At 37.9% G+C, this 27970-nt stretch overlaps 1 protein-coding gene across 4 annotated transcripts; it reads right to left on the reverse strand.

The window, feature by feature from the left end:
• Positions 1-546: 546 nt before the first annotated feature.
• LOC117288558 (TRAF3-interacting protein 1-like) lies at positions 547-27792 on the reverse strand. 4 transcript variants are annotated; one of them, XM_033769462.1, is made up of 16 exons: positions 27525-27792; positions 25053-25121; positions 24495-24543; positions 23377-23489; positions 22521-22664; positions 21491-21769; positions 20732-20794; positions 16548-16571; positions 12241-12325; positions 10222-10239; positions 6069-6153; positions 5373-5456; positions 3564-3681; positions 2835-2945; positions 2113-2336; positions 547-1156 (listed from the first exon to the last, which is right to left on the reverse strand). In XM_033769462.1, the coding sequence occupies exons 1-16, from the start codon at positions 27642-27644 to the stop codon at positions 1000-1002; spliced, it is 1743 nt and encodes a 580-aa protein (XP_033625353.1). In that variant the 5' UTR covers positions 27645-27792; the 3' UTR covers positions 547-999. The 4 variants fall into 4 exon arrangements, with proteins under 4 accessions (XP_033625353.1, XP_033625352.1, XP_033625355.1 ...); XM_033769461.1 differs by having other exon boundaries at positions 21491-21772; XM_033769464.1 differs by lacking the exon at positions 16548-16571 and having other exon boundaries at positions 21491-21772.
• Between the last annotated feature and the right edge of the window lie 178 nt (positions 27793-27970).

The following is a 27970-nucleotide window of genomic DNA, read 5'->3' on the forward strand; positions in this document are numbered from 1 at the left end:
CTTGCGATTGTTACAGATTGGAAATTTTTGAATCGTCAATGAACTTTATACACATGATTGAAATGAAAATGATCAATGAGAATTCGAGTAACAGCAATTTCTTATTCATATTTCGCAAAAAAAAAAAAAAACCTGGGCTCAGTATTTTTCACAAAATACAGTATAACTACCATTTTCATGAGGACAGGTATGTGTGAGTTACTCTCAGTCAAAGGTACTCTCAGTTTCAATTTGTTTTAAAATTGATCACAGGAGTTTCACCATCACCACTTGGTGCTTGGTGACATAGACTTCTTGCTATTTTGTTAGTGTCATGGCATGAGTGGTCCAGCACATCAAACTCAAGCTCTGGTATTTCTGATCAGCGGAGGGTGGATTCAAGTCACGGTTTTTACACTTCTGTCCTTGAGCAAGACACTTAACCCATACTGCTTTGTTCTCCGCATGAGACAGAAAGCCGTTGGTCCTATGTGTTGTGCAACGTGTGAAATAAAAACCAGGGGTCGATTTCACAAAGAGTTAGGAGATAATAAAAACTTAAGGCTAGTCCTTTGATTAGGATGGGTAACTCGTCCTAACTCAAGATAAGACTAGTCTTAACTCTTTGTGAAAGCCATCCCAGTACACATTGTTAAGTGAAGAGATTCACCCCATTGTTTTCTTGTCTGGTTGGCTGCAGATTGCATCACAGCATCTCATTGTGCTATGTAAATAAATGGATCTAATTCAAACACAGCTCCGCATAACTTGAAGACAAAAAAACAATGCAGCGCTTTGAAACACCCTCGCGTGTGATAAAGCGCTATTTTTAAGAACTGCATATTTCTACCAATATCTATAATATATGACAAATTGTCCATTTCTTTAGAAATCCAGTGCTGTAGAAAGCCATTAGAGGTAGGAAGTATGTTATTAAGTAACTGGGAAAATTGAACTCACACATAAAGACTTTGTTAAAAAGAAAAATCTGGGAAAAACAAATTGATCCAAATTAATGTATCAGGAAATAGCGACACTACTCAACATTTTAGCTGTTTTGTCATCGTTTCGGAGAATACTGGCTTTGACGGTTGCGATCGTATCCAGCTGATCATCAATGCCTTGGTCCAGCTCAGTTAGCTGGGCCTTGAGTGGTTCCAACTCGGCGTCGGTGATGCTGTTTGGAAAATTAAACAAAGAGAAATAGTAAAACAATAATGAATCAATGGATTCATGGACCTTTGGACGTGTAGATTGGGAAGGTGGGTTGAAACAAGAAGTATACAATCAAATTAACGTTTTATGTGTGAACAATTTCATTTCAGCAGGTGGTCATGTTTTTGAGATATTGCCAAAACTCTGGAGCGCAAATGTCCACGCAGATAACAAAATCCCTATACGGATACACAGTCTGTCTTATATTCAAATTTGTTGGGATAAACAGTGAGGTTTATCAACCTCTACCCTCGCGGATACCCATTTACATGTATACCCTGGGTGAAGAGAAGCAATTACAGTAAAGCGTCTTGCTCTAGGACACACGTGTCATGACCAGGATTTAATCGCACACTCCAATTACTTAAAGGGAAGGTACACATTTAGTAATTGTCAAAGACCAGTGTTCTCACTTGGTGTATCCCATAATAAGCATAGAATAACAATCCTGTGAAAATTTGGGCTCAATTGGTCATCGAAGTTGCGAGAAAATGATGAAAGAAAAAACAGCCTCGTTGGACGAAATTGTGTTCCTACAGATAGGAATAAAATACTTCAGGCTAGGAGTCTTTTATTATTTTAGTAAGAAATTACCTCTTTCTCAAAAACTACGTTACTTCAGAGGGAGTCGTTTCCCACAATGTTTTATACTATCAACAGCTCATTACCAAGTCAGTTTTTAAGTTGATATTTCCCTTTAACCGTCCGAGTTTGAAATTGATGCTCTTAACCAGTCGGCAATGACACCCTACAATCATCATCATCATCAATTCCACTCGCTTCAGACTATGCAACAATGGCACGCCATACATCAAGCTCTCCCTCAACCACCCTGGGCCAAATTTCATTAAGCTGTTAAGCAGAAAACACTGCTTGACAAATTCCGTTGCTAAGCAAAAATTGAGTTGTAGTACTTACCCCTGCTCCCTTTTAATAGCCAAAGCATGTTCTTGGTTTTCCTTCTTCCACATCTCCAATTCCTTCTGCATACTGTCCACATCCTCCTGCAGGTAGTCCATGATCTTACCCAAGGGGTTAGCACTGCGAGTCAGCGTCTGGATTGCGCCGGAGAGTTTCTCCACCTCACGTTGTACACGCTCACGCTCCTTACGCCGGGCAGCATCCATCACGATGGGTTTGTCCTAAAAAAAATATAGAAATACAAATGACAGGTGAGAGCCAGTTTCAACTTGAACTAAGAGAAGGTATGTTATACTTGATGCCATGAATGTGGAGCATTGGACGATTCGCGCCAGTAGTATTGTTGTGCGCAATCTTTAAAGATGGCCTTTATTTTTATTTAAATTCGTTCAAGCCAACTTCAAGATTTGAAACAAAGTTTGCACGGTAAAGAAAATTGCAGCTTAGCGGAGTTTCAAAAAAGCCCATCTTCAGAGATGGTACAGATTGAAGTTTTATTTTGAGAAAAATTTTAAATATAGAATTACCCTGGGCAAAATTAAGGTATTAGTTTACAGTATAAGTGTAAGATTTGAATGCAATGAACTAAATTGATATCAGACTAGACGCATCGAAAGACAAGATGCAGTGATTTTTGGGGGTTTTGGAAAGTCAGGAAGTTACTGTAATGCAATGCTTTGAAGAGAAATGCATACGTCCAATGGAAGCCCTTAACTTACATCTTTCTTATTATTCATCTTGTTCCCTTCCAGTTCCTTCTTTGTTTCTAGGATTTTCTTGACGAGGCCGCCATGCTCTCCATCATCTTCCAGAGATTCACTGCCAATTGGCTGGAAATAAACAAACAGATCAAAATGAAACATTCAATGTCCTTGTGAATTCCTAAAAGGCGAACACAGTAAAATCACCTCGGCTGAGGTTACGCGATAGCACCTTTTGTAAATCTCTTGGTTCTAAGAAGAACCGGTGGTTGACAATCTAATCATACACAGGGTTTGCACCTAACTTTCCCGTTTTCCCGTAAGCAAATTTGTGTGCTTACAGTAGCAGAAAAATGTGCGTAAGCATTAACGTACATGTATTTCACCATTGTTTCTCAAGAAAGCAGAAATTTCTAGGCGGGCACGCCCGTTCACCATGGATTTGCATTGTTAGGTCACTCGTGTGCTAACCATTTACCCTTGCTTACGGTAAACAGCTTTAAGAAATAAAAATTCTGCTGAGGGCTTTCTGTAAGCACAAAACGGCTGCTTCAATGTTTTATGAAATTTGGCCTAGATGTCATCATCAGGATAAATAAAGGTTGTGCTATTTTGAGAGTCAGCGTTCTTAAGTATTTCACGGTGTAATTTAGGCACTGTCACTTGTTCATGCTCACCACATGTTTTTACATTTCAATTTGACTCCCAAAATGGCAGATTAACTGCAACACAGTGAGGGTGACCTACCATTGCATCTTCTTCAACTGCTGGGGTAGAATCTTCAACCACAAATATATCGTCTTCATCTTCTGAGTTCTGACCGTTGTCTACGATCACATTAGTGTTTTGCTTCCCACTGCCGATTCTAAATGAAAAAAAATATTTAAAAAAATTATTCGCTTGAAGGTATTTTTTCATGAAAATTGTGTTGTGTCATGATAAGAACACCCGACTCAAGCTCTGGTGTTTCTGTTCAGCAGAGTGTGGGTTTGAGTCCCGGTCATGACAACACACACACGTAATGGTCCTGTTTGTTGTGTAATGCATGTAAAAGAACACAGTGCACTTATTTTGATGGGAAGAGGTTTGCCTCAGTGTTTCACATTGCGCCACAGCACCATGTAAACACCATAACCTGGTGGCATAAAGGAATAGGTCTAATACTTCAAGACGTAGTTCCACATAACATTTTGAACATCACGATGTGCTGTTTTGTGTAAATTATCAGCCAGTCTCCATGTTAAACGAATACAAGGTCAAAGGCACATCGGCAAAAATCTATGAATTCTATAGATGGGCCATTAAGCAACCTTCTTTTGACCTCTAGCTATGGGGGACTTTGAGGCGCTAGGTGGCAGCAGACTTACCAGGTAAATTTCCATTGTTTACGTAGTTCTGAGCATGCGCACAATACCGAGAACAATGGATTTTACCTGGTAAGTCTGCTGCCACCAAGCCTCTTGAAAGTCTACCATTCAAAATGATGACATGTGCTGAAAGGTCTATTGTCAGTTTGCAACCACTGTGGGTGTTGCTTGTATCAGTTCTGTGCCCTTATTGTACACGATTGGTAGAGCTGACAAAATAGTTACAGTGTTCATGGCCATAGGGTGTCATAGCTGTGTGGTACAGAGCATCGAATTCACGTTCTGGTGGTTAAATGATCAGGATGTGGGTACAAATCCGAATGCCGACACTTGTGTCCTTGAGCAAGATACTTTGCTATGGGAATAAATATGTGCTTGGTTGGTTTTACACACTCGGTTTAATACCAGTTGCAGTCTGTTTGCGATAATTACCCGAGCCGGAGATGAGGGTTATTATCATTATCCAGACTGCAACTGGTTTTTAACAGAGTGTTTAATACCGGCCAAGCACATTTTTATTCCCATTCATAAATACCTTTTCGGCCAAAAAACATCAAAAAATTTTGGTCCAAAAGTATTTTAAAAAAATTATAATTGTTTCATGATTTCTTTCCACAAAACAACCCTCCAGCTATGAAATGGTAAGGCCCTCTGGTGAAAACTCCTTAAAAGGAGATTGGCGTGCGCGTCGTGCATATCGCGTTATGTGGGCCAGGTGTTCCAGCCGTTGCTCTTGACCAATAGGAATGAATAAACTGTCTTATAAGCACAGGTGCAAGCTCGCGTGTCACGCCCATGTTTAAACACTTTTTACTGGTGTTATATCATCCGTTTAAACACCCCAACGTGATGCCTTCTCGACCAATCAGAATGGATAAACTGTCTTAGGTATTTATAAAAATTAGGTTTCTTATGTTAATCCAGGGTTATAAATGGGCGAGGGGGGGGGATGGGGTAAAAAATTGTACATTTTACAACTCGCGAGACGAAAATTATTTGTATGGTTTGTTTTACTCATCTCTTAAAAAATACAGCACCTCAGCAAGTAATATTTAAAGGGAAACTTTCTACTATCATTATCTTCAAACCATGTCAGATTAATGTAAATCAGTGGACATTGTGTTTTGTGTTGTACAAAAGGTACCCAAACCCAGATATAATAAAATACAGACAGTCTATTAAAGCATACCTCATTGCAGGATCTTCAGCAGCATCTTGTTTCTTGACTCTTGGTGGTGCTGGCCGGGCACTACTAGGTCTAGGTAGCTTACGACTGAAATCATAATCATCGTTGTTATTAAAAGCAGTAATAATATATGGAGGGCACAGTCCTGCTCCAGTCAACTTATCTGTGTTCAACCCAAAACTATTTTAAATTAACCCAGCATTTTAAGGTAATCATTTGGCTGCCACTTCCCAGGTTGTATCCAAAACTTGGGTCTGCTCCCTGCAGTTATAGGTTGAATGGCTTTTGACTGGTACTCCCGAACAAAGATACTGCCAAAATAGGGAGACTGCCAACATAGCACATTTGGTTGAGTGCCTGCATTTTAATCTATTTCTCATATTCAATGTTTTGAAGTAAGTAACTCGTCCTAACTAAAGATAAGACTTAGTCTTAACTCTCTGTGAAATCCACCCCTGTGTCTTAGACCCACCCAAAGTTGTGATTTTTTTTTTATTTCAACAATGACAATAGATGGATTACACTAAGCGCCATCAATCGCCATATTTGATGTATAAACAATGCAAAAGTGCATACCCGTCCGCGCTGCACACAGTTCTTTAGCCTTGCATGCGTGCACATTTCATCACATGGCGGACGATGACGCTTAGTGCAATCCATCTATTCTGAATGACCCCTAAGAAAACAAAGATTCCTTACCTAGCCGGTGGTGGTAGCGAGTCATTACCATTCACCATGTTGTTCTTTTCTTGGTCTAGTTTCTGACCTCCACCGCCATCTACCTCTGTGGGGAAGAATTCCACAAAAAGAAATGAACAGTTTAGAGCAATGATGTTTGCATGATTCACAAATCACACTTTTACAAAAGACGGGTCTGGAATAACACACAGGCCCTGGAGGCCATGGCCTTGGTGCCCCTTCAGAAGCTTCCCACAGACTTTCCAATTGCAAAATAACAATGGCCTTGCCCTCAAAGATGAAATTTAAAAGATGATGTTTCTAAGAAATGAAATCAAATTTGATGCGATTGTGAAAATGGACTACGTCTTCATGAGTTTGTATGGAACAAAACGTCCCGCACAAATGTAGACAAATGTAATTTGATTACTTTCTGAACAGGAAAAAGGGAAAATCTTTTTGAAATCAAAGACTTTCGGAGTTGTGCTCAATCCATTTGTTAAATAGCGAAAAGTGCAAGATCACTGGGTCAAAATGCATTGAAGCACATGCTGCTCTAAGAAACAACCAATATGGAAACGTCCACAGCTCACATGGGCCATTTTGTGAATTAGATGTTAACAATGTTTGTGCTTAGCTAATTTTATTGTGTTCAAAGCAGCACTATGAAATTTTGTCCTGAAATAATTTTTGCATGCACCAATTGTTGCCCGCAAATTTTTAGAGAAGAAAGGCTACCTTTATTTCTTACACTACTACATGTGGTAAATTGCATGTGCACATGCAATTGAGAAAACTGCAGTACTAAAAGTACCTGACGTTGAAGTAACTGACTCTGATTTTACAGAGTTGCTTTAAATTGTCTTAAAGGAACATTACAGAATTGGTTTTGCTAGCAAAAAAGTTGCTGGCGGTGTAAGCACTTTATGTAATCCACAATATACATAAACTGACAAACCTGTAGAAGTTTGAGATCGAGAATAGTAAAAAAAACTGATTACAAATTTTGCATGGCATCGATGCCAAAACAAAAATGAATAAAACGCTCACTGAGCGAAAAACTCAAAACGCAAAATTTAGATTATTTATTTCTCATCAAATATAAAATTCAGACAGAAATATTTCAAGGGATGTTTTCTACTATCGTCATCATTAGACCGTGAAAGTTTTATGTAAATCTGTGATCATCACGATTTTTGTTTCTTACCAATTCTGTAACGTTCCTTTAAAGAGGAAGGGAAATGACCAATTTAATTTTGTGATGAACTTACTTTCAAATAGATAATCCTAGTTGGAGTGGGGAAAGTCTCTACACGAAAATCTGTGTACATTGTCAAGCTGTTCATATGTATTTAATACCGTCTAGTGCAGAATTTTTCGACATCCAAAACATCCGATGATATCATTCTCCACGTTTTTGTACTGTGATGTTTTAGTTCATAACCGACTTTACATAGCGAAATTTGAAACATGACATCAATGAGTTTCACCAACTAATAGATCTTTAAGTACCTAAGAAGAATTTTTTGTCAGTCAAAGATCAAAAGGCTGTTTTGATTCATTATTATCAAAAGTTAGGTATAATTTTTATTTTTTTTCCCACTGAAATGAGGACTCAATCTTTAGGAAAATGAGACGTACATCAGAATATTGAATAAGCCTTTTTGAGGTGAGGCAGACGTGATACGCGCGCGTCACACGCCGCGACTGATGCCACGCTCACCATGTTTGTGGTTGCTGCGTCGCCTAAAATGCGCACTTCACTGAATAACATACGTTCTATTTCTATGGTCAATACGCACAAATTTACCACAACTTTACAGTGTTGTAGCATTGTGTTCGCAATATCTCAAAAAGGCTTATTGGTCAGTACCTTTCCTCTTTAAATTTAGTTCCCAAATGACCAGGTAAGAATTTGCGTCTTGCCAGTTCATTAGCATCCCAGTGTTTTAACTGTTACACTCTTTGGACGAGAAACAGTTATGGGAAAATTTGAAGGCATAGGCCAATAAGGGAAGGGGAAATGACATCATTGCTAAGATCTCCTTCTACTTGAAAGAGCGCAAGATAAGCAAGAATATACTGCATCAGAAATGACATCCCACATTAAAACATAAATATTGCTAAAGAGAAAAGACAGACAAGGCCGAATTTCATAAAGCCTGTAAGCAAACTTTGCTGCTTACGAAGCATCCATTAGCATATGTTATATTGCATAAACACTGCTAGCAGTAAGAATGGAAACTTTAGGCATGCCAGCAGTTCTTGTAAGCAGCTGAGTGATGCAACAATGCAAATCCAATGTGAACAACCACACCCAGGACCAATTTCATTGCTCTGCCTACCATAAGCACAGAAATGACGCTTATGGAAGTAGGGAGAACTGTGCTTACAGAATTTTGGCTTCTGCGTGTGCATACTCCACTTAAGACATTCTACACTTACAAGGCTAGCGCAGAAATTCAGCGCTTGCACGTAAGCGGGGAATCGCGATCGTAAGTGCAGAATTCGGCGGTAAGCAGAGCCATGAAACTGGGCCCTGCTGTCAAAGTTTCTTGCAAGTACACTTTTGCTTACAAGATTTTCTGCTATAACAAGCACAAACATTTGCAGAACAGTAAACAGCTTTGTGAAATTGGGAACAGTTAACAAAAGCTAAATGAAGGAATTAGGTGTACATGTAACTATGCCCAAATATTCTAACTGTCAGAAATACATGAACTATAAAACAGCTTGTGTGCATCCGAATTAAAAAGCCCACATCCACCGTCTAAAATAATTATAAGACTACAAAGACTATAGTATGCGCTGAATGTCCACAAATGATCAAAATCATGCTGCTATACAGAACATCAAATTCAGATTGGCATAAAAATTAGTGTATTTTAGCTGTTCTAAAAACGTGACCCTTCTTGCTTGGCCCCAAAGCAACACCAAATAATTGCTGACCTGGAAGTTCATATTTGAGAGGGCAAGGCCTGGAAGTTTATATTTGAAAGGGCAATGCCATTTTTTTCAATTTGGAAAGGGCATTGGAAAAAGTTAAAGTGTAATGGGAAACTACTAAAGGGGGGGTCAAAGAGACCATGGCCCTTTGTGGCTTATGTGTATTTCCAGGTCTGTAATTAGGCCTGTAATTAAGCCCGGTTTACACTTCCTGAGAGTGCGAATGCGAAGCGAATTTGATGTCACAAAATATCCTTTCGCAGCGATATTTGCGAGTGAGCTGAGCAGAGCTGAACTGCTGCTAATATTCGTTGCGAATTTTGTGACGTCAACATTGGCTTCGCATTTGCATGAAGTATGAACCGGGCACGAAGTCTGTAAACAGTGCTCTCTTGCAACACATTGTAACTTAATTGCTTATAGATGGTTGCGCAAAAAAAAAATATTTAACAAATTGCAAACATGTCATTAAGTACGTCACGAAGGCAAGTAATAATGAAATATTAAGTTTTGTTCATTGGACAAGGAACTCAATAAAGGACATTGCTTTGCATCCGTCAGCTCTTCCAATTTTGTAATTTTTTTTTTAGGCAGTGGACACTATTGGTAATTACTTAAAACAATTATTAGCATAAAACCTTACTTGGTAATGAGTAATGGAGAGCTTTTGATAGTATAAAACATTGTGACATTCTGAAGTAACGTAGTTTTCGAGAAAGAAGTAATTTCCATGAATTTGATTTTGAGACCTCAGATTTGGATTTTGATGTCTCGAAGCATACAACAATAGTGTTTTTTTTCTTTCATTATTATCTCCCAACTGCGACGACCATTTGAGCTCAAGTTTTCACAGGTTTGTTATTTTATGCATATTTTGAGATACACCAAGTGAGAAGACTGGTCTTTGACATTTACCAATAGTGTCCAGTGTCTCTAAAGACGGGCGCTAAGCTTTTATAATGCACTACTTTCCAGTAAGAAGAGTCTTCATGGAGCGGGGAAAAGATTTAAAGTATCTTAACGGCTGCAAGGGCATGTGGAGTTTTCTACATCGTTTTTTTTTCCAATTTCAATTTTCGAATAGATGATTTTTGAAAGTGAGTGTTCCAACTCGATGTTCTGTATGGCAACGTTGAACTGTATCTAACACAGATGTAAATCTATGACACTACGACAGTAAATGTTCCAAGTTAATATTCAAATTGTGCGTGAAACCACGGCAACCTACCTTCCTCCCCTTCTGAGTCTGCAGTGAAAACAAGCGTTATAAGATAAAGAAAATGTGGTGAAATCTGTGTTAGTCATGCTAAGGGTGTGTTGCTGGGGGTGGGGGTGGGGGAGTGGGTGAAGGGGGGGGGGAGATACAAAGACTTCTTCAAACTGGCCTCAACCTCATGCCATCCAACATATCAAAATAAGTATTTCTCCTGGTTTAAATTACTTGGCCCGATTTTCACAGAAAGACAGTTTTTTGTTGATTTTTTTTCTGACAAAATTTTGACAGGTGATGCAGCTTCCAAATGGAAAACAAACCAAAACTGTGGCACACCTAATGAAAAGTGCATAATACATGTTATTAAATATTAAGCAAAATGGTTTGTACTGAGATTATGTCGGGATCCCAACAATTTTCATTTTTGGTTTAAACCCACAGTTATCTTTGGCCGATGTTTTGTGGAATACCTGTGGCCAATGTTTTGTGGAATACCTTAACCAAAAGCGTATAAATTTCTGGGATCTATAAAAATATCCATTTAAATCAAAGTCAAATTTTAAATTTGGGTCAAATCGGTCTGGAATCTGAAAACTCACTTGTTCAGTCTGGGCTTCAGGTATTGCTAATTGTAGAGTTTCTTTTCAATAAGCCAAGGGTGTCAGTGTTGGCGCACAACCATATCCATTATTACTGTTCACATTGAGCAGTCAGATAAGTAGAAACAGGCATTCGGTAAACAAGCAAACCAGGGTCTGGATTATTACTGGTATGAGGTTGATTTTGAAGAGAGTTAATATTTAATGTGACCCACTCTGTGAAAATGAGTCAGATGTCGCCCAATGCATTATTAAGTTATGGACAGTTTAATGTGGAAAATGTAAAAAAAAAAATACAACAATATTGTGGTCATACTTATGTCTAATTTGTACCATTTTGCACGATATGGTAGTAAATAATATCATTATTTACTTGTAATTCATTTTTCACCAAAAATGGTGTAGTGGCTTATTTCAAACGGGAGTAACTCAGCAACGCGATACACCCCAAAGCATAGACGTATACCAAATTACTGACTGCTGATGTGTTCTTTCCAGCCATGCATATAACTCAATTCCTGAAATTGCCTACATCTGACTCATTTTCACAGAGCGGGTCACAAATAGTCTGCAGTGTTTAAGTGCTACTGGGTACTTCATCCTAAACATCTCTTGATGCACAAATACTGGGTGATTTTTACATCACAAAATCAGTTCTGGTATGTCCAATGTTCCATTCAACAAGGCAAGGCCAAGTAAAGTGAAACTGTCCAAACAGTACTTGGGGCTTTTTCCAAACCTTGACTTAAGCTCCTTCGAGGCTCCGATTGAAACATCGTGCAAATTGTAATCCCAAAACCTATTTTATTCTAGTGTGTTATAATTGCTATTGTTGTTTTTGTTTGTGTGCGAAGCGCAATGATAAATTTTGGAATTGCGTTATGGAAGAGCTGTTATTATTATTATTATTACTATCTAACAAAGGTTAATTGACTAGAGTAGGATTTGAACCAATGATCTCCAGTTTAACGTGCCAACAATCTACCAACTGGGCTGTCTATGAACAATGAAGCCCAATGTTGGCAGTCGCGCTATTTTATCAATACATTTGTTCGGGGGAGGCACAAGCTTGTTGGGTTACCATCAGTAACTTGGGTAAGTAAATGTTAGGGTTGCTCCAAACACCACGGAAGGGGTTCATTTCAGTAACAAGCTGATTATTACAAACCTGTTGTGAGAACAGGGTATCGAAAGGTTTGAAGAAAAATTTGTGACAACATGTCACAAAATAAAAAATAAAAAATTTTGACGCAGTACCTAAAGTAACAGTGAGGCAACGTACGTAGTTATTCTTCATGTACACGTATGTGAGGGCTAGTGAAGTTGAAGTATTGTGTTCATGGACATCAGTGTTTGAGTGCCAGTGCAAGGTAAAGCCTAAATTTCCAAATCCCCCAAAACTTGGGGGATTCTTTATATAAGCATGACATCTTACCGTCACTGCCTTGCATTGGGCGTCGGCGTTGACCTTTGGCCGAGGTCGGACGAGGGATACGATTGCTAGAACTCCCATCCTCATTCTGGGTAGTTAAATATACAGAAAAGCAAAGTTTAAAGAGGGAAAATGCTTCTCCGAAAACAGTGTTAATATGTCAAATTGAAAATCCACTGCAAGCAAAACAAACCGCAAAACTAAACATGGTGAACTGTCGATGGATAAAAACAGAGTTTGGTGTTTTTATGAATTAGTTTCAGCATAATTCATGAACCCTACTGCCATTGCAAAAATGCAGTTGTGCATTTTTATGAGAATGTTTCTTGTATTTACTTTGTTAATACGATTTAGTTTTTTTTTGTGCAGAAATTGGCTGGGAAAATCTATATTAATCATCCACATTCCCTGAAAAACAAAGTCAGCATGTTGGTCAGTCCTGGATGTACATGTATGGTGATGATATGGAAAATGCAGTGCTTTAAAAATCACAAATAATGAATCACAAATAATGAAAGAACTTTTACAAAATCTCACAGTATGTAAAATCACAAATTCTGAAGAATTATAAACGTACGTAGTAAATATTGCGGTTATGACAACAGGAACAATGGTTTAAAGGCACGTGACAGTGAACACCTTTGGTAATTGTCAAAGACCAGTATTCTCACTTGGTGTATCCCAACAAATGCAAAAATCTGTGAAAATTGGGACTCAATTGGTAAATTGGTCAAGAAAAAAACACCCTTATTGCAAAAATTTGTGTGCTTTCAGATGTTTAATAAAATGCCTCAGTCCTGAATGTTTTTAGTATTATTTGGGTGAGAAGTTACCTCTTTCTCAAAAACTATACACTACTTCAGAGAGAGCCGTTTCTCACTATGTTTTATACTAAGCTAACATATATACTTTGAATAATTAGTAAATTACCATGGTGTCAGTGCCTTCAATGAACGTACGTTAAAGACACTGGACACTATTGGTAATTGTCCAAGACTAGCCTTCACTGTTGGTGTATCTCACCTTATGCATAAAATAGCAAACCTGTGAAAATTTGAGCTCAATCGGTCGTCGAAGTTGCGAGATAATAATAAAAGAAAAGAACACCCTTGTCACACGAAGTTGTGTGCTTTCAGATGCTTAATTTTGAGACCTCAAATTCTAAATCTGAGGTCTCGAAATCAAATTCGTGGAAAGTTACTTCTTTCTCGAAAACTACATTACTTCAGAGGGAGCCGTTTCTCACAATGTTTTATACTATCAACCTCTCCCCATATTCGTTTCCAAGTAAGGTTTTGTGCTAATAATTCTTTTGAGTTATTACCAATAGTGTCCACTGCCTTTAACAACATCTGACAATAATATGTAAAAATGAAACATTCTAAAGAATTACTACTGTTATGAAAATGAGTAACAATGGTTAAGATGTCTAATTATTAACAATATATGGTAATGATGAAATGCACCACACAGCACAGCAAACTAATTATCTCAGGTAACCTCGTCTCTCTCAGACACTCGAATACGTGCTCAGCTGATGACAATAATTCCCAAGGTTCCATCATTTATTGATGTACTGTGAATAATATGTACAAGTCATTGTATATTGTCCTACATGTACATGTCAGAAATCAATTTTATGTCAAGATGTTTGCATAATGGACTCAATTTTTTCATTTGTAATAATTTAGTATGTAAGCACTAGCAAATTTGTGCCAAAAAATAATAATTACTTTTTTTTTATTCAAGGTGTACACATTAATCACTGTACATTTACATGTGTTGTAAACACAACTAACCTGTATTACTTTGTTTATTTTTATCGTATACAAAACAACACCATAAAAAGGGCGTTTATTTCTTGGAAACTCAAGAGCTGCACTTATGGCATTTGGTAGCTTGATAAATTGATTTTAATTAGTCATGTGAAATGTTCGGGATGTGCTCTGAGGGAGCATCATGAAACATAGCCTTGTCCAAGGCTCTTTACGCAAGCACTGGCCTGCTCTGACTTTACGAAATGCATAGATACTATACCGCACGGCACACAACAGTACTTGATACCGCGGGGTCGAAGCATGGCTTTTGAGGTATCAACGAGGTTACAAAACGAGGCTGGATCAGAGCCTTGTTTCCTTTGTAAACACGCCTCGTTTTGTAACCTCGTCGATACCTCAAAAGCCATGCTTCGACCCTGCGGTATCAAGTACTGTTGTGTTCCGTGCGGTATAGTATCTATGCATTTCGTGAAGTCAGAGCAGGCCGGTGCTTGCGTAAAGAGTCTTGGACAAGGCTACACGAAACATGGAATGGTAGTACCTTTTCTTCTTGGATCAAATATGTAATGCAGCGCAAGCCTGTGGACTATTTTATTGGGACATTCCATTCAAAATACTATACACGTATGTGCTCGTTCAAGATTACTCCCAGACTTGATGTCACTGATGAGGCAAAGTTGTGCAACCAAAACTTCTCATGGGTGACGGTCAAGAGAACTTGGCAAACATCGCGGCCAATTTCATAGAGCTGCTTCCATGTATGTAAGCTGCTAAGCAAAAATAAGCAGGATACACAAGTACACAAGCCACAGATTGTAGATGTTACATGCTATTTTGGCTGGTAACCTTATTTTGTTGTGGTTAGCTGTTTTTTTGTGCTTAAGCAGCTGTTTTGAAATTGGACCCTAGTGCTTGACCAATGAAATGTTTATTATGTCTTGTCACAGCATTCACATGAATCACACCATTATTGGTTATTACACAAACCAATGTACCACTCGTGGTTCGACAGGAAAATGTGCAAACAGTTGGTCATAACGTTGGCTGATTTGAAGATACTTTCACATTCAGAGTGCAGTCCTAACCAGTCAGAACTGACTTGACTTCATTGATTTGTACAACGTGTACATTCCAAAAATAAACCATCTAATATTTGTTTTAAAGGCAGTGGACACTATTGGTAATTGTCAAAGACTAGCCTTCAACAGTTGGTGTATCTCAACATGCATAAAATGACAAACTTGTGCACATTTGAGCTCAATCGGTCATCGAACTTGCGAGAAAATAATGAAAGAAAAAAACACCCTTGTCTCATGAAGTTGTGTGCATTTAGATCACGCCTGATACTTCACGGAGGCAACGGAGGCGATTGCCTCCATTGCCCCTTGTCATTGCCTTGGTGCCCTTGAAATGCTCCAGTAGAAATTTACATTTTCCTCATAGATAGCCCTTTGCCAAAGAGGAAATGCCTTGGTGCCCTTGCCCTTTCAAAAACAAAGCATACAGCCCTGTTAGATGGTTGATTTTGAAATTCGTGGAAAATTACTTCTTGCTCGAAAACTATGGCACTTCAGAGGGAGCCGTTTCTCACAATGTTTTATACCATCAACCTCTCCCCATTACTCGTTACAAAGTAAGGTTTTATGCTGATAATTATTTTGAGTAATTACCAATAGTGTCCACTGCCTTTAATTCATCTCATACATTTTTATTGAGCCTTCATAACATTATCTTATCCTTGTTCCATTTACCACTTGATACCATTCACTAAGCCCTGCACAAGCCTTGAAATCGCCCACTGCACCCACAGCCATTGTCGTGGTGCCCTGTGCGTTTGCTCTGGTGTCCTTTACAAAGTTCTGATACAAATTCACATTTTCCACATAGAAAGTGTCCCTTCCCAGAGGAAAACTGCTGTCCCTTCAAGAGCAAACTTCAAGGGCCTGCCTGCTATAATTATTCTGGCACCGTAGATCATGGTCCTTAAAGGGCCTATGTACTTTTTGTAGGACAAAAAAACACAATGTCTACAGATTTACACTAAACTTACACCGTTTGAAGATAATGATAGTAGAAAGCTTCCCTGAAAATACTAGTTTCTGAGGTGCTGTAGTTTTTGAGAAATGAGTAAAACAAAGTCATGAAATTAATTTTTGTTTCAGGAAAGTTATTTTAAGATGTAACAAAGTTTTTTTTACATAAAATTGTTTTACTCATTTCTCAAAAACTACAGCACCTCTTCAACTAATGTTTAAGATACACTTTCTACTTTCATTATCTTCAAATGGTGTAAGTTTTATGTAAATCAGTGTGTTTTGTGTAACAAAAAGTACTCAAATCCATTAATATTTGCATAGTGTTATAGTTGGAAAACATTGTTAGCCAAATGTGAAAGTATCTTTGACCAATGAAACAGGTGTATTTGATCATAAATGGGTTTGAAATGTAACAAACAAAATGTCCACCCCTACTGGACACAATCTGATTGGATCAAAGTAAGCTTAGATCAAAGGTAAATCATACAAAATGTACCTCTCCCTGTGAAGGTTTAGCATCCTGTAATAGAAACATAATCAAAAGAATGATTCATCAACACCCATGTTTTATATTACTGCGCTTCACCTCTTATAGCTGATCTATCATTGTTTCACTGACGCAACACATTGCTGCTGTCAACTTACAAGCGGGACAACGCAGCATTGCCTACATTTTATAAACATTTCTCAGGACAACTGAGAAACATTCTCAGGCGACTGAGAAACAATTCTCAGGTCAACTGAGAAACATTTATCAGGACTAAGCTTGGGCGATATCGATTTATTTTATTCACGATATATCGCCGAAAATATATCGCGATATTCGATATAATTGCGATTAATTAAATTTGACATCATCAGTCTTCAAACTCCCAGTGAAAGTTGTAGAAGAGACAGTCATAGCATAAGAGAGGTGTTCTAATGACCTATTCTTCTGGTTTTACTCCAAACCTATGGGGTGCAAGATGTCTCAGCAAGGAAAAACATCGCTATATTGCGATACTTAATCGATATTGCGATATCGCAATATATCGCAATATATCGATATTTCGATTAAAACCAAATCGATCCGATATCGAAATCGTTTCCAAATTAGTATCGCGATATTCGATAATACCGTGGTATCGCCTAAGCTTAATCAGGCCAACTGAGAAACATTTCTCAGGTCAATTGAGAAACATTTATCAGGACAACTGAGAAACATTTCTCAGGTCAACTGAGAAACATTTCTCAGGTCAACTGAGAAACATTTCGCAGGTCAACTGAGAAACATTTCTCAGGTCAACTGAGAAACATTTCTCAGGTCAACTGATAAACATTTCTCAGGTCAACTGAGAAACATTTCTCAGGTCAACTGAGAAACATTTCTCAGGTCAACTGAGAAACATTTCTCAGGTCAACTGAGAAATATTTTTCAGGTCAATTGGGAAACATTTCTCAGGTCAACTGAGAAACATTTCTCAGGTCAACTGAGAAACATTTCTCAGGTCAATTGAGAAACATTTCTCAGGTCAATTGAGAAACATTTCTCAGGTCAATTGAGAAACATTTCTCAGGACAACTGAGAAACATTTCTCAGGGTCAACTGAGAAACATTTCTCAGGTCAACTGAGAAACATTTCTCAGGTCAACTGAGAAACATTTCTAAGGTCAACTGAGAAACATTTCTCAGGGTCAACTGAGAAACATTTCTCAGGACAACTGAGAAACATACGTCAGGTCAACTGAGAAACATTTCTCATGACAACTGGTACAATCACTTGCTTACCAGTTCAAGGAATTGGGTACTTTTTCAAAGTGTCCATAGATTTACACTAAACTTACAGGGTTTGAAGATAATGATAGTGGAAAACTTCCCTTCAAATATTACTTACTCAGGTGCTGTAGTTTTTGAGAAATGAGTAAAACAATGTCATGAAAATACGTTTGTAAGTGCTTAAAATTATTTTCATCTCATGAGACTAAAATTATTTTCATGACATTGTTTTACTCATCTCCCAAAAACTACAGCACCTCAGCACGTAATATTTTCAGGGAAGCTTTCTACTATCATTATCTTCAAACTGTGTAAGTTTAGTGTAAATCTGTGGACATTGTGTTTTTTGTCCTACAAAAAGTAAATACACCCTTTAAAATGCTCTCATTTTGAAGTTCACGACATTGTCAGTCATTCAGATTGGTTACCACCAAATGTTCCAAATGTACAAAATGTACAAAAACCCACAAATGGACTCCTAACTGACTCTGACTGTAGAATTCCCAGTTCATTGTCCCTCTTGTCACTTCATGTTATGCAGGTTTTTTTACACTTTAATATCTAAACACAGGCCTAAGGAATTTATTTGGGTATGACAAATTATTTGTTTATTTGCAAAGCACATCAAAAAAAAAATTCCTATAAGAATGTAAAATATATATTTTGTTTGAGAGTGAAGAAGGGTGGATGGGATCAGATTGCATATACGGGTGACTTATATTTGGGTATTGAAAAGTATTGCTTTTTACTTTTGCAAGCACAACAAACAAAGTGCATTAACTTTATTGATTGATTTCAGGCAAACAAATAGGGGTGTAGCAAAGAGAGGGCAGGTGGGACAGAATTGTGAAAATTGGTGAGAGGGTATGGGCAATGGAATCGGGGTGATATCATCAAGTTCGGAGGTGTTCAGGGCAAAATAATAATAATAGTTGGATTCTTATACATTTACACAGTGCACAAATCTGTCACTCAGTGACACTAAATGCACTCTTTTCGAGCAAGGTATGTGGAGCTCTGTTTTAAAAGTATGAGACCTTTTTCTTTACATAGCACCATGTTACAATGGTAGCCAATAAAAATTAGGAAAACCGGGGCGAACCCCTTCGCTTTACAATAGTGCACTGGGCTCTTTTACATGCAATACTCAAAACAAGAGGCCTACAGCTTTATGTCCCATAGGAAGGACAAATCAATAATGGTTTTAAAGTATCTTGTTTAGGGAGACAAGTGTCACGACCAGGACTTGAACCCACACTCTGCTGATAAGAAACAACTGAGATTGAGTCCGGGGTTTTTTTTTTCGTTTGGTCATGACACGCCAGAAGGAGATATGGGTAACAGTTGGGTGTCTTCCAAACAGGAATGCAAAGGGAATCTTAGCTAATAAATGAAGATTTACAATGATTGCATTTTTATAAGAAGTGACTTAATCGGTCCAAAGTGTAAAAGCCACTGTATTCAGACCATCAGTCCAGTGGGTGATTTCAGGCCATGGCACTTTTTGTCGAGTCGATATTTGGCGTTCCTACCCACATTGTGCACAAGTTCAAAGAGCAGAGGTGTAGTGTGTTCACTTAGACTTCAAACCAATGTGCCCTTCAAAAATTGTGCTTCTCAGGAATTAATTTGTGCAATAGATCTTTCCTGCACTGCACTTTTGCCAAAGTTAATCCTGCGTACCTCTGTTGTCATGTCATCACTCTAGTGACATCGTTTAAAACAAGAAGAAAAAGGAAATGTCGATGAGGGGGTTATTATTCCCACACAATCAAGAAAGTTCCTGCTGATTGACCATTCGCACAAACAAATCTGTTTGTTGCCCTTAGCATTGCACACATTCTATAGCTTTACCACTGGATCAAACTATACACAACCATGCATGATCAGTTTAATGTGTAAACTGTTTTAAATGTTGAAAATCCACAATCTACCAGGGGCGTATTTCATTAAGTTGTCAAGCAGAAAATACTGTTTGACAAATTGATATGCTAAGCAAAAAATGGGTGAGACACCAGTCACAACAATGTAAACTTTATGGACTTTTATCTGGTAACCAGTTTTAGCTAAGCAATAATTGTCTGTGCTAAGCAAATTTTTTGCTAACAAGTTTGATGAAATTGGGCCCAAACACTAAGTAGGGTGGTTATTTATAGCGAACATAACAGGGGAGTAAAAATGGGCTGATGACAGACATCGCCCAAAAACTGACATTTCAGCCAATATAACTTCTATCACATTCATTTTAAAAGTACTTATCAAATCCTCCAATAATGCCTTCAATACGGAACTAACACCTGACAAATATTAGCTCATCTGCTAATTCACTGGTTGCATGCAGTAATGGGAAGAAAAACAGGTCAATGCAACTTCCGAAAATATTAGTTCATCCGTTCATACCAACAACTCCCTTGTGTATATTTTCATTTAGTTGTTAGCTTGATGAGCATGGACTAAGCAAGTCACGTGCGTATTCAAATATTTCTGGGACAACTTTGTTTCCACGTACAAAGACACAAACTAATGCACTTTGAAGGCACTGGACACATTCGGTAGTTGACAAAGGCCAGTGTTCTCACTAAAATAATGATCTGTGAAAATTTTGACTTAATTGGTCATCGAAGTAGCAAGAGAATAATTAAAAAAAAAACAGATGCATAATAAAAGGCTACAGCTGAAGTCTTTTATTATTTGAGTGAGAAAGTACCTTTTTCTCAAAAACTACGTTACTTCAGAGGGAGCCCTTTCTCAAAATGTTTTATACTATCAACAGCTCTCCATTGCTCATTACCAAGAAAGTTTTTATGCTAACACAATTATTTGCGTAACTACTAATAGTGTCCAGTGCCTTTAAAGGGTTCAAATGTTTCAATAAGCATGAGACTTGCAGTCTTTTATGAGAGAGTTTGAAGACCAATACTAACCTCTTCATCTTCTTGAGCATTCTGCTGCTGCTGTCTTGCAGCCTCTTCCTCTTCTTTGCGTTTCTGAATATGGGAAACAAAGAAAGGAGTTTACTGAAACTAACAATCATCAACCACCTGTGTGTGCATGAACAATGCTCAAGTTGTACTAACTGCTTGGATTCAGCCATTTTGTCCATGCTCTCCGACCGGAATAATTTTGGTAAGTAGGATTTGAAACTTTGCATGGTGGATATACGATATAGAAAGGTTAGCGGTAACACCATGTAATGACTATCTCTAATGAGTTGGGATGGGTCTGAAAAGAACCGTTTGTTTAAACTCGACGTTGTGATCAGTATGCTCTGATCGTCTTCTGAAGAAAGCTGGACTCTGATGCTGCATGCTGCTTAAGTACACGATGAAACCTGAGACGAAAAAACTAAAACTAAAAGTGAGACGAAATTTATTTTTGTGACATTGTTTTACTCATTTCTCAAAAACTACAGCACTCAGCGAGTAATATTTTAAGGGAAGTTTTCTACTATCATTATCTTCAAACCGTGTAAGTTTAATGTAGATCTGTGGACATTGTGTTTTGTGTTAGAGAAAAGTACCCAGACCCTTTAAGCTCAAAACCAGAAAACTTAAAAACTAGGAATGGAACTGCCAAAGTACTGTCAATACAGAACTCCATACACATGATGTACAGGTACGGGTAAAAATCAATTTATAATGAAATATATTCAAGAATGCTGTGGTCGCCAGGAAGCTTCTTACCCGTCTTTCTCGTCTCTCCCGATCCCTCTCCTTATCTTTGTCCCTGCTATGTTCCTTCTCACGTTCCTTGTCCTTATCCCTTCCTTTCCTATCTTTGTCCTTACTGCGCTCTTTGTCACGGTCCTTGCTGCGATCCCGATCTTTCTCCCTGTCTTTATCTTTGCTCCGTTCCCGGTCTTTGCTCCGATTGCGGTCCTTGTGGTCTTTCTCCTTCCCTTTCTCCTTCTCTCGGTCGCGGCTGGAGCTTCTGTCTCGGTTGTCTGAACTGATTTTCTTTTCCTGCTGAATGGGAAGATGCATTCTTAAAGATTTCACTTCTGCAGTTATATAGAACTAACTCAAGTATAAAATTCTCATTGCACATTTTTACATAAAATAATGTAAACTTGAGTTATTTAAACGAGGTATAATAATAATGATAATAACAAAAACAGCATTTATGATGTGCTTTCATCTAGGTCACCTATTCTTGGGCACAGAAAAACAAAGGATTAAACAAAATCATTTCACAAATTCATTACATTATTAGCCGATATGAAAAGAAAAGACTTTTAATCGACTTGAGTTAAAGTAAAACAGTGAATATGGAATGGTAAAGAGTTCTACAGTTTCTTCTCCCACGACAGGGCATTTTCTTCTGATGTACCTAAACTATAGAACTTGTTACCCATTCACATTCACCTTTTTGCTTCATTTGATATAAGTTCAATACTAAGTGAAAAGTCTTTCCTATTCACATCTGCTTATATTGTACTCATTCATATTCCAAAACTGAGATTACAGCGCCCTGTTAAGCACACAATTCTATTGGCAGTAAGCACAGAAAAGGGCGCTAAGCAGAGCCATGAAATTGGGCCCATATACAAACTAGTGAGGTATTAATGCATGTTCACATCAGGCTTATTTTGATTGCGACAATTACAATAAGCAACATTGAAATCAGGATTTTCAAATGCTATTTTCGCAACATTGACAGCATTTCTGATAAAAAATGTTTCTGTGAAGGATTGGTTAACCCTAAGTGACCTACTCGATTCTCTTTATCTCTTTTCCTCTTGTCAGCACTGGAGTCTCTGATTTTATCGTCTTCCTTGGCTGGCTTTGGGGGTTTCCCCGACTCAGACTCATTCACATCTCCTCCAAGAACTTTGGCAACTGCTGCTGAGCTGTCCGACTTTAGAAAGAAGAAAAAAAATGAAAAAACAAAAATTAATAATAATAGTAACAGTGGCTTCTTATATGGCGCTTTTACACGTCACTCATTGACGCTCAAGGCACTTCAACATTCAAGTATGATACCTGGGGACGATTTCATTAAGAGTTAGGATAAAAAATGTATGGCTAGTCTTAAGAATAGGTAACTCTTCCTAACTCGAGATAAGACTAGTCTTAGCTCTATGTGAAATCCACCCTAGATCCTTTAGTTTCAGATTGCACCAATGGTTTCAAGGTGCTGTGGCTCAATATGCAGCCAATCAAACTAGGAACACCGGGGCAACCCCTTCTTTTTTTCGACAAGCGCTCTGGGTACCTTTAGGTGCATTACACAACACACAGGACCAACGGCTTTACCTCCTCCCATGGGGGACACAGCAATAATGGTTGAGTGTCTTGCTTTAGGACACAAGTGTCTTGACTGGGACTCAACACTCTGCTGAAACATAGTTAGAGAGTCAAAGTTCTGGTAACAACGTTCGTACATTAATAATCCATTGGTGATTATGATAAACAATCCAGCGTACACACAACAAAAGCTTGCGCTTGCGCATTTGTACTTGTTAAGGTCACACTGTAGTTAGGGGTTTGCAGCTTGCAACAAAGGGGCTGCTTTAAATGGCCGATAAATTTGTTCTGCTCCACACCGCCCCGGACAATAAGAACCTTACCTTGCTTGATATTGCACGTGCTATCTCTTGAAGGAGTTCATTGGTCTTCTCTGGTTCATGACCTGCTACAATCTTGGATGGCTTTACCGACAGAGGTTTTTTATTTACAATTGCTGAAAAATACAAGTTAAAAAGGTTAAGTATTGTTTGAAATAGGAAGAAACTATAAATAAATAGTAAACTTGCCACCACAACCAAATGCAAATCTTTTTTGTGTGAGTGTTGGTTATGAGAAGAGCCAGTTTGGTCCTAAATTTTGAACAGTATACTTTCTCCTGAAGTCGAGCAGAGTATACTGTTCGAAACGTCTAGAACAAACCGGCTCTACTCAGAGCCAACACTCACACAAAAGAGATTTGCACATGGTTGTGCCCGCAAGCTTACTACTTATAGTTTCTTCCTAAAAAGGTTAAGTTTCGTGATGTATAAAACGCATTTCATACCGAGCTTATTTCGATTGCGCCAATTAAAAAAAGCATTGGTACTCGTATGACCTTTAAAGTCAGTGAACTCTAAGGATGAAAAGTTTACGTTGTAATTGAAACTAATTTCCAATCCTGTCTGTCTTTGATGGTATCAATACATCGATCCATTAGGCTCCGCCCACGACACACGTGTGAGCAAGAACACGTGAGCCTCTCCAATGCCTTTCTGCACAACTCTGCCGCGCGCGCCAAGCACACGCACACATGTGATTGGTCAATACGCAATGGGGCGGAGCTTAATGGATCGGTCTATTGATCTGTCAAAAGAAGGCTATTTCCTAATCCTTGGCTTTAGCACTAGACATTTTAACCCTAGATGTGTCCTGGGCCAATTAAATTTGCCCTATTTTTGGACTGTCTATTGTTAGAGGCAATTTAATCAACACATTTGTAAAAGATCAAAGTTGTGAAAGTTCAAGTTGTTACTAAAATAAACATTGGAAAGTCAGCTTGAACTTGTGTATTTAAGTATGACTTTTGAGTGTTATGTAGTCATAGTTCCTAGAATTCATAACAATTTCTAAATGAAGCAGCAATTTACAAGACATGTAAAACAAAATATTTGTTAACAATTTCTAACAACCATGACAACAAAGATCATTATTTCAGAGTTTACATAAAGTGTGTACTTACCAACTACATCAATTGCTTTCTGTAGAAATGCTACTTTATTCTCCTTATCCTGTAAAGTAAAATTAAAAGACTCAATTTATATACAAAAAGAATGCGGCTGTGCATAATTTGACAGTGATGGAAAATTTGCAATAACTTTTGTACGACGATTATGTCTTTTTCACACACATCAACCAACCTTTATGTACATGTCAAACCAACCAACCTACATAAAAACATGTGGCATTTTATGAAATGTATTATATGAAATGTATTTTCTTGTGTGGTAATGTGGACATGCAATGAAGACAAGGGCAAATATCTGAAAGTTTTCTTTCTGTTTTACAATATGTTAGCACATAAATGAATCACTTTTAGGGCTCAAAATTAAATTTGGCCCGCAGGCTCATAAACCAGTGACTGTAACCGGTACAATCAGCCTGTGAAAATATCGAAGTATCAAAACATGTATGATTTCATACTCGTATGAGAAATTGAATCTATTCAATGCAGACAAGGGCAGTCTTCATAAAAGTACATCATTTGGCCCTGCACAAATAAATGAAGACAAACTATTACCTTCACATTCTGTGAATCCATTTCTGTTGATGTGTAAAGACCCTTCATGAAACTTGTTGTTCTAATTACCTACAAAGAAAGGCAAGAGAAGGTTAATATAAATAGAATACAGGCCTGATATTTGGTTCCTGGAAATGTAAATATTACTGTCCAGAACTGCCCAAAGGGCACCGAGGCAATGACCTAGGGTCATGGACTCGATGGAAGCAATTGTCTCTGTTGCTTCCATTAAGAATCAGGCCTGAATAAATTATCAGCCAACTTGACCTGCGATTTTACAAAGAGTTACGACTAGTCCTAACTTCGGACTACCGGTAGTCCTAGGAGCAATAAAAAACGTATGGCCAGTCCCAAGTTAGGACGAGTAACTCATCTTAACTGAGGTAAGACTAATCTTAACGTTTTGTGAAATCCACCCCTGGTAATTTTATTTTTCATGCCACAAATATATCGATATGGATGACATTTTCTTTAAAAAAATTCAAGACTTGTTATCTCGCTGGACTTGTCTCTCGGTAAAGTTGTCTTACTCTTTTTTACAATACATGACCTGTAAATTAGTCACAAAGAATACAAAGGAAGATGTGTACATATTTTCATTCCAAGCTGAACAAATACATAAAAGTCCATTAAGAAAAGCACTTTCACCTCCTCATGCAAGGGGCAGATTTGTTCCTAGATAAACACCCAGACCAGTCAACTCCCCCCCCTACTAAGCCTACCTTGTTGAGCTGTAAATGGCTCTCTTGCAAAAAATCGTTCTCATCAAAGTTGCCATTGAGAATGTGATGTGATGAGACAAATTATTTAAAAGACAGCCAGTTACAGCTCAACAAGGTGGGCTACCGCCTCCTTAGCATGCCCTTAGCATCTCCTTAGCATCCCCTCACTCACAAAGTCACCCCTCTCAAAGTCGGAAAGTCACCCCTCTCAAAGTCGGAAAGTCACCCCTCTCAAAGTCGGACACTCACAAAGTCGCCCACATCAGACAGAGTTGCCCCTGACATTGAACAAGTCACTCCCTACTTTATTAGGGTGGTATGAATCAGGATGGTTATTTAAATTTACTGGCTTGTTTTGAAATTGAAGTACTGTTTTAAAAAAAGAAATTAAATTGAGCTATGTTTTTAAAATATTTGTTTTTTAAAATGTTTGTCAAACTGTCTTTAAAAAATTCAATCAAGCCCTTCTTTAAAACAAAATCATTTTCTTTTTAACACTCATCCCAGATGTGAAACATCTTGACTATGAAGACATACTTAAGACACTTAAACTACCATCACTAGAGAACCGCAGACAAAGGGCTGATCTTCTTTAGACATACAATTTGGATTTGAGGCTGTAGAATGACATGTTTGAAATCATCAAAGAATCCAGAACTAGGGGACACAGGCTCAAAATTAGGAACCCCTACTGCAGATCTAAGACGAGGCAGATGTCATTTTCAGTGCGAAGCCTAAATAATTTGAACGACCTGCCTGACAGCGCACTAATGCTTCATCAATTAACAAATTCAAGTCTGAACTCGAAAATCATTGGAAGCGCCACCCGTTGAATTACCGCCCTTATCAACGTGAACCCAATGCAGTAAAGAGGGGCACATAAGCTGTAGCTGGAAGCCTCAACACCAAAGTAAACAAAAGTAAAGTAGTCTTTTTGTGGGTCGTTAGTCCTATTTACTTTATGGGAAAAGTTTCAGTATGGCGCCACCACTTTTTCATTTGATATGAAATAATATAGTATCTAATTAACCTAAATTATCCCTTTTTGTAAAAAAGAGTGAACAAGTGGTGGCGCCATACGGAAAGTTATCCACTTTATGTATTGGATAACTTTCGGTATGGCGCCAGCACTTTTTCACTCATTTTTACGAAAAGGAATACATGTATCTCATTGATTGAGTTGCTTGAGGTAAATTAGATACTATATAGATATTATTTCATATGGAATGAAAAGTGGTGGCGCCATACGGAAACCTTTCCTATGAATTATACTTGTTGAAGTACTTTTTAGTAAATTAGCAAATAATAATTCAAATTTTCAGAAAAAATTTCACTTTATTTTTTAAAATTGCTTATTAAACTTCATTAAAAGTCTAAATTTAACACAGATCAAAAAGAACCAGTTAGGTCAGGTGGTCAAGGGAATGCACATGACATTATTAAATGTACAACTTTTCAATAGTGACAGTACACTGTCCAGTGTCAATGTCTATTCATGGAGGAAAGAATTCATGACATTGACACTGACAGTTCAAATGTCAAAGCACATTTCAATTCGTGTGTCGCTTAGCGACCTGCAAAATAGGGTGTACTTTTTTCAGATTGAATAGTTATATATTATATATAACGTATTCTCAAATTCCCAACTACCAAACTTTAGAACAAAATTATGAAAGTAATCATTCATCAAAAAACGGGAACCGAACACGATGGGATATGTCAACCAGCAGTAAACAACAACAAATCCTACCTCTGTAATTATGTCGTGGAGAAATCTGAACGGCGGTTTCTTCAGTAGTTTCTCTGTAAGTGGTGGTTTTTTAATTAGTTTTCCCAGAGTGTCCTGGGTTCCTTTTACGAAGTCCCCCATCTCAAATAGTTCTTGTATCTAATTCCCTTGAAAATACTGTGAAAACATGAAGAAAACAGATGGTTTTAGGTGATAATTTTCATGACGAACTGCCACCGCTGTATTCCTGTTTCGTTAGTAACGCAGACGCCATCATGTATTGTGTATGTCGTTCATGCTGTTTTTCTCAGTGACTGAACATTCGTATCTAGTGTGCACAAAAATGAATTTGGGATACGTTGGTAAACGGTAAAATCGTTCTGCAACGGTTTACTCCATTTTGCAGGGTACCAGGGACATAGTTTCTCTTGTCAGTTTTCCGTGTTTTCTTCCCGACTGGTTTTTTT

The sequence above is a fragment of the Asterias rubens genome, chromosome 3, assembly GCF_902459465.1.
Source record: "Asterias rubens chromosome 3, eAstRub1.3, whole genome shotgun sequence".
NCBI classification, from domain to species: Eukaryota; Metazoa; Echinodermata; class Asteroidea; order Forcipulatida; family Asteriidae; genus Asterias; species Asterias rubens.